We start from the raw sequence: 8,570 nt of genomic DNA, 5'->3' as shown, positions 1-8,570 counted from the left end.
CTCTATTTCATTCTGTATACGGGCTTACAATATTGTACTCTTAACAACATCTTGCATTATGTATGTGCCAATTCGTAAATAAGCAAGGAGGTTAATTTACACGTGATTGTAGCCTCGATAACGCAAAGGCTGAGATTTTCTCATAACGTTGTACTGCACACCGGCCACGATTTTGAATTAAAAAACATCTAAATCCTACAAAATCTGACTGTCAAATAAAAAACTTTTTAAGAAAATATTGATTCTTTTTTACTCGGAAATGTAGAATGTTGTATCGTACATATATTCGAGTATACGTCACAAACATTTTGTTTGTTGAAATGAATTGAAAACTAAGAGCGGATTTTTGTTTAATTCGCCCTCTCAGTAGGAATCCTTCGCACCGTATTGATCGTTAGAGGGCGCATTACTCTAATATTTTGCTATGTATATTCTAACACTGTGTTTGTTTCCAATGAACTCTGTGGAATAAAATAATAAAATCTTAACTTTCAGCTTGTTTGCAGCAAAATACGAAGGAATAAATTGTGTTACATGAATCCCATGTGTGTATATACCTATGTTTGTTTTGTCGAATTACGATTGTAATTAACAAATTATGATTGTAGCTGCGTACAATTACGCTCAATCACGATCGTCAATTGTAATCATATCATCACATCTACAGCGTGATTATCGTGTTTGACGATGGTAGCCAGACGACAAGCGGTAATCGGGTAATGAACGTGTTGCAAATATCTTCTAAAAGTTTGTAATTGTTAGTAGCTAGTGGCATGAAAACATATATAAACTATGATAACACTACTAATTTTGTCTTATTTCTCACTTGTCTTACTTTTTTATCATATTGTGAAACTGAATGAAAGTGTTAATAAAATAACAACAATCTTGATTATATGCGTATTTTGTTAATATCCTCAATTTAAGTAATTACGTCAACAAAATCATAATCTATCTCGATTGAGCAAATGAAAGCAATCGAACGTAATAACAATAGCCCTTAGCAACAATAATAAGAAGAAATTTGACAACATTTAGTTGTCTTCATTTAAAATAAGTTTTTTTTCTTTATGGTAGTTTTTTCTTCTATGCTGTACCCACAGGGTTCTGTCTTCTGGTTCAATGTTGTTGCTCATAGACCACAATGTTTCGGTTCACGGGCCACAACGTCCATCGTGAAATGCACTGATACTTAGGAATTTGCCATGTAAATTAGCACAGTGGTGCCAAACTGATTACCAAATGAGTCGCAAAGATTACCTGAGATGACCAGAATCCATTATGCAAATTACTCAAATGAATATATATGTGTATTTCATGGATATAGATTTATACATTTTAAAGTTCATAAATAATTTACATATGCACATATAGCTACCTACAGTTTAAAAAGTCCAGCTGTTAATTTTCTTCTTAGGAATTCATGCACACGAACAGATCAAAAATCATCCTTTACATATTTAGCATTGACACAAATTGATAGGACTGCCTACCAGTAAAGTCTGTATGTATATCCAGGGCCGTGGAAACACTTCGGAGAGAGTGATTATGACAGTAACACAGAGCAGCCATTCTGTACTAGATTTTCCGGCTAAATATTCAACTGTTTCAACAGCCTTGACATCTGATACGAGTATGTCATCTAGTGGGAGATGACAATGTTAATTACAGTTTCTATGCATATATATTAACAACAACATTGTCAAGGATGATCAAGAAGTTTGTTGTGGATTCATGTTCGACTAAGCTTAAGCAAAATTCAACAGCGAGTCAGAAAGCAGTTACTATTGGTTCACTCGAGTTCACGCTAGCAACTTAATGTTTCGGCTATAGCGAATGCTCCGATGAAGGGGGTGCACTAGTCACAGTTTTTTTCATTTTTCAAACTTACACCATTTTTAAGTTGCAATAATTTAATATCTATTTCTTCAATACTCCGTAACTTATTTACCAAAAACACTGTTTCAGACCCACGACAGAAAATAAAATATAAAAAGACACATGTATACAACTAGAGAACAAACTTGTCACGAAATAACAATGGTTGGCATTTTTTTAAAATTCTGTAATTGTTACGTACCTGTAATTTTATGAGACTTGTAGAGATTGATTTCATAGTGTTTGTATTAAATTAATATGGCTTGTGGACAAAAGGTTGAATGCTCGCTAGATGAGGGCGTGGTGATTTGCAATTTTTGTGTTTTACCGATTGAGTATGGAGATATTTAAGTTAAAATATATTGTAATTTGGTTGAGCATATATATTGTGCAGGTTTTGAATAGCTGCTAAGTTAAGAGTTGGGAACTGCGTTACGTATGACATATAAATTACCTCCAAGCTAGGGAGTAGATACGTCATGCAAGGGTCTGAACCATGATCGACCTGAGAGGTCCGATTTGACTACGTAAAACAGAGAATTGCAGAGCTTAAAAGGAGTTGCAGAGCACGAGACGAGCTGCAGTGTTATGAAAGGAGTCCTCGCACGTGGTTGCTGCCCTTGCTGTACGCCGGATCCGTTTTGCTGTTGCGATAACGTGGTTGTGCTCTTCTTTGTGGAGTCTTATGACTGGCTGACGAGTGAATTCAAGAATTCGGAAGATACTTATTATTTGCTAATCAAAACGTCGTTTCTCGTCGAACTGCGAGTACAATACACCTCGTCAAGACCACAGACTCTCGCCGAATTGTTAACCCAACGAACTGGCACTGATTTAGAGACATGCTCATAGTTGAATATATTTTTGTAGTGATTGTTATTATTGAAAACGTCCACCTGTCATATTAAACTACTAGGTATTCTTTGTAATGTTAATATTTATCAACCCTGGTCTATGCTCACTGTTATTACTGCCACTACTGATTGGACTAGTACAATAAATCTAATTTTGTAGCATTTTATTGTGTCATTCTTCCATACCGGAAGTGGGGGCTCGTACCATACGTTAGTTTCAGGTGCTTGGTTCTATTTGACTACTAGACCTTGTCCCGGGGACGTAACAGTAATACATTAAGAAAAAAACTACAATGACAATAGAATATCATAATTTCAGATCCATAATATCAGATTTATTAAACAGGTACAGTAATTTTCATGTTTTATTCATATGTTCCTCATACACTCGTTTAATAATTCTTTAGATATCCTCTGCATATGACTGTCAAATGTTTTCAAAGTTACATTGCAGGTTTTGTGAGCACATTATTTCTGTGAAACCATGTTATATTTAATAAGTTCATAGATTCACAAAATACTTAATTATTATTCTAAGTCACTCCAATTAACACGAAAAAGGTAATTTTCTCCAAACATTAGTGGAGTAGATTATGTTTATGTTTTTTTTGGATTTTTGCTTCTGAATACGTTCCCTCATAACTTTTATAAATATTGTGCACATGTATAATTTTGCTCATAACTAGTCGGTCTCGAATCTATTTTTGTATGTGTTTTATTAAACAATCTTTGGGATAAGAAAGGCTGCATGATTAGTCTATTTATACGCAATTTTTAAATCTATCAAATTATTATTTTCTTCAATCTTTATGAGCTGAAAGTGATGCATACATTTCTTGATTGTGTATTATTTATTTATTAAACTTATTCATTTAATTTTACTCTCATTGCCATGGTTACTAATAACTCACACGAATATGTACTACAAGTAAAACTACAAGTAGAACATCCTAATATGTGTAAATTGCTAGAACTGACACATAGTGCCTTTTTGCCACAGAAGTCATATTCGTGTTTGGGACTACATGAAAGGGCTGTGCGGCCATCTCTCTATGAAATTGCAATTTAATGCGCTATCCTGGCGTCAACCAGACTCTGTCGAACACAAGCACCTGCGGATCATAATCAATGTTCCCCCAAAGTTAGTGAATGAATCTCGGCAAGTGGAATTGGCCTACAATGGTAGGGGTCGACCGATTTCGATGTTCAGCCTAAGGTAGGGTATGAACTACTGATCATGAGTCTGATGCAACAACCCCTATGCTACCAGTAACCAATGCACATTCTAATCACTTACCAATCATCTACTTTTTACTGCATGTTTTAACATTGGTCACATTTTTGGAAGAAACAAAAAATCCATTTGCCATTTACGATTTGTATGAATATGTGTGACATAAACCTATTCTCTCGGGGTAGTAAACGTACCCTAAATTATTTTTTCAAGATTCTCGTGAATTTTTTGGTCGCCATTTGAATGCGTCATATTGAACCAACAAAAACATTTACCTTTCCCCCAAAACATGATATCATCACACTTGGTATGTCCATGACGCCATCAGTAGTAAATTTTGTTTGAAAATGATTCCCAAGTCGAAATCTGCCCATTTCCACCGATAAAAATCTCAATTGATGCGTAGCCCTGGTTGAGGCCACAAACGTGTTGCGATGATATCACGTGAATTTCTCCGTACGACCACATCCGACCAGCCGAATGTACTCTGGGTAATACACGTGATTGAACATTGCAAACAATAACAGTGCTTTTGTGTGCGGAAACGAAGTGGCGACAGAAATACAACTGAAAATTGACGGAAATGAATCTAATTACGACGATTGTTAGAGATTGTATTTCAGAATTGTCGCATGTCAGTCATTTGTATAACAACAGTGTAGATTCACAGGCTCGACGAGTTAAGCACAGACGACCTTCAAGTTTCTAGGTCAAAATTAAAATAATACGTACGAATATTTGGCTCCCAGGCACTAAAATATGCCACAAGGTCAAAAAGCGTTTTGTGACATCTCATGCCCCCAAACAAAAATTATTGGAAAAAATACTTCGCCTCTAATGCTCTCCAAAACGAGTATCGATGACCTCATGTATAAGCCATCGATCGTACTTAATTTAACTAATCTATTTGAAAACAAACAAAAAATGACTCAAGTGTCTCACAATCGATGCAGAACTCAAATCCCCATGAGTGAGAATGTTGAAATACATTTATCGCATTTTATTATGTGCAGAAAATTTCATTTGCAACTATTACGTCATTAAGTTTTGTGCACATACGCAGTGTGTATAATGATGGAATGTTTATGACTACTAAACTCTGTTGACATTATTTCATTCTCTTTTTTTAACTCTTAATCACTGATAAATTAACATAACAGATTTGTAATTGCTCTAAATATAATAAATGTGGATCATAGATATTCGATATAATTGATATATATTTTATCTGGTAAATATGTGCGTGGTATTACTGGTGCCTCGAAAATTACATTTGTTGTAGGTCTATTAGTCAGAATGTGCCGTTCACGTTTCTCTACACTTAGCAAAGATAACAGGTAATTTAATTTTCCTTATTCAGTCTAGGCTGATATCACGTAGTAGTTCGACATAACAGCATTGTTTCCATGACTACAAAATCTAAAACTTTGATTTGTCGCTGAATACGGAATTTACAGAATCATTTCAAATTTGCAAAATCGTTTTATTATACAATTTTCAAAAAAAAAATAAAACTCTTTCTAATTCGTTCACAGTACATATTTACTTCGCATTTGCTAGAGCATTAAGGTTGCATTTAAAGTAATATCGATATTTAATTAGTGTGAAGTTTTGATTTTCATAAGTTATTTATTTGTATGTGGTTTAAGACAATTCTGTTTTTAAGAAAAATGTTTGATTTGACCATTCTGATTATTGAAAGGTGTTACGTTGACCCTTATATCGACTCATGTCACAAACAATTACTGTTAACAATGATTTATTTCCTATATTCCATTTATTTTATTTCCCATTATTATGTAGATAGCTATAGCTATCACAGTATTCGTGTCGTATTGAAAAGCAGACTTCTACTGTGTGACAGAAACGCAGGGCGGACGTGTACCATCAAAATGGGTCCCGTGAAACATGGGTATGTTGTCAAACATAGAAATGAAGTCTAAATGAAATTAAATAATACTGTTTGCATTATAGTGTCAGTAGTACGACTTAGAAGGCCGAGACTTGTTGAAGGCTGAGTAATACAAATATACGCCTTATCAACCCAAGGTTACCTTGACACAATGTCTTGCAACACATGCCATACAAATTCACTACGACCTTCTATGAACCCGGAAATATGCATAAGTAATATAAACTAAAACCAGGTGAAAGTAAATATGGATGGTACACTTTTACTCAGATGTGTGTCGTGTTTGTTGGTCTGTTACGTGACTATAGCTACAGATCCTAGTTTAGTTATACAGCCAGATGATCAAAGAGTAGTTCTGCAATATGGTGTGTCACCGATATTTGTCTACCTTGATTGCAAAGCATCGGACTATGATGGTCAATCCATGCAGGTATCTTGGTTCAAAAATGACGTCATCATCTCAACTAACTACGTGTTCATGCAAGACGTCAATGAGTTGGTGGATATATCACGGTATTCTATAAGTGGAGGTTTACCCGGACGTTACAGACTCCAGTTTCACACTCATGACGACTACGTAACATTTGATACAGGACAATACTACTGTGCGTTATTGTATTCATCCAACAAGACTGTGATTGACAAGTCTCGCACTGCAGACATCAATATACACACCAGTCCACTGTGTGTTGTTGATTACGGAACCAGTTTGTATTACGGCAACGCTGAAGGTGATGTTGGCAATGTTGATGTGATGGAAGGAGATATTGTGGGACTTACTTGTAGGTGTAAGTATACAGAGACATTCGTTCCTGAAGATATCATGGTGTGGAATAGTGATGACGTAATCACAAATCTGACACTAGATTCCATCACTGAGACTGACGGTTTACTGCTTAGAGGTGCTGACTTGTGTCCAAAAAGAGAAGAGCAAGGTCTGACATTTACTTGTACACATCGAATTCCTAATAAACCCGATAGAACATGTCAGGTTGGTCCTTTCAATATAAAGTATGCACCCACTGTAAACGTGATAGCAAATCAAATGGAAATCTATACCAGTCAGCGGGTTACCTTGCTTTGTAACAGTACAGGGAATCCTATTGTACACGGTTACGCGTGGACATGGGACAATGAGGTGATTACCAGTAATGACAACTTTCATTTTGAAGATAACCGCACAATTCTTGCTATCCAGGGACTGACCGTTGAGAACAATGGACCACATGACATAACCTGTACTGGTATAAATGAAGTCGGTAATACAACAAGTAATACTGTCACGATACAAGTAAATATACAGTATACAAGTTTACCTATCTATGCAGTTACTAATTATGCCAAATCAGCGACCATGAACACTGACGGTGACTGTGTGACTGTACTTTCAGTAGTACTATTGGTGCCACAGTTAGTTGCATATTGGCAGTGGTCATTGTCATAGTTACAATATGTCGTGTTAATGAGAAACGATAGGGGATGAGACAGAAGCAGGACGTTGATATGTCTCCGATTACAATAAATGCTGAACAGTCTCTTACTGGACATTGGACACTAACAGACGAATCTCGTCAAAACACTGACACAGAATACATCAGTATGGCGACTGAAGAAAAAATCACGAAAGATTACGTGGAGCTTAATGATGGAATTAATATACCAAATAAAGATGAAAATAACTATCAACCACTGGTTGGTAAATCACAGGATATTTATACTCAGTTACAAACAAAGTAAATATTCAGAACTCAACATAAAACTGGTAAATTGGGGTAACATATTATTGCTTACGAGAATAATATAGGACACTACTCATACTATATATAGAACCATACACATACATAATATAATATATAATATTAATTTGAGTATACCTCACTATCACAATGTATGTATTGTTCGTTGCATGAATTGAGAACAAAGTGGCGGATTTTTGTGTGTACTCCGCCCTCTCAGTTCGAATCCTTAATACGGAATATGTCGGTGGAGGGCGCCTTACTATAATAGGTACATGTATGTTTTGTTTATTCCAATACCGTGTGTTTACAGTGACCTCTTTTTAATAAAATAAAATCTCTGTTTAATAAAATCTTAATGTTCAAGAAACAAATGTGTGTGTATGTATGGTGTCGTGTAGGTGTTACTCATGTTTGTTTTGTCGAATCGTCGTGATTCAAGGTAGCTCCCAGACAACAGATACCTCTGTAATTAATGGATTGCAATTATCTTTAAAAAGTTTGTAATTTTAATAGATAGCGACATGGAAACACATTTCGCCTAACAATTTTTAATATATATATATATTAATATATATATATATTAATATATATATGTCATGTTGTAGAATTAAATGAAAGTGTGAGGAAAAACAACAGTCATCATTATATTTTTGTTGTGAACATTAATATAGGTAATGATGTCAAATAATCACGATCGTGCAAATCGAATGAACCCCGAACTGGTTGACTTGATAGTACACCCTATCCAGAGATATGCCGATAGAGAGGGTGCTCGATTAGATTTATTGTGGACCAAATTCAATTATCAGTAATACCAATAGCGGTTTAGAAAGTCGTTTGCTTATAAAATGTAAATGCGCCCTCTATCGTACCTTGGCATAATGTATTAAGACTCGTTGTATAAATACTATCATTTCAAATTGAGGAAGATTAAGATTACTGTGATATTATCC

General features: G+C 35.2%; 1 protein-coding gene across 1 annotated transcript; it reads left to right on the top strand.

The window, feature by feature from the left end:
• Positions 1-6,125: 6,125 nt before the first annotated feature.
• Positions 6,126-7,322, top strand: LOC144359219 (cell adhesion molecule 2-like). The gene has a single exon (XM_078012454.2). It carries the CDS (start codon positions 6,126-6,128, stop codon positions 7,320-7,322), a length of 1,197 nt encoding a protein of 398 aa, XP_077868580.1.
• Positions 7,323-8,570: the final 1,248 nt, after the last annotated feature.

This window comes from Saccoglossus kowalevskii, chromosome 11, assembly GCF_978046115.1.
Source record: "Saccoglossus kowalevskii chromosome 11, keSacKowa6.1, whole genome shotgun sequence".
In the NCBI taxonomy this organism is placed as follows: Eukaryota; Metazoa; Hemichordata; class Enteropneusta; family Harrimaniidae; genus Saccoglossus; species Saccoglossus kowalevskii.
The sequence above is the reverse complement of the archived record's forward strand: the minus strand, read 5'-3'. Positions and strand labels throughout refer to the sequence as shown.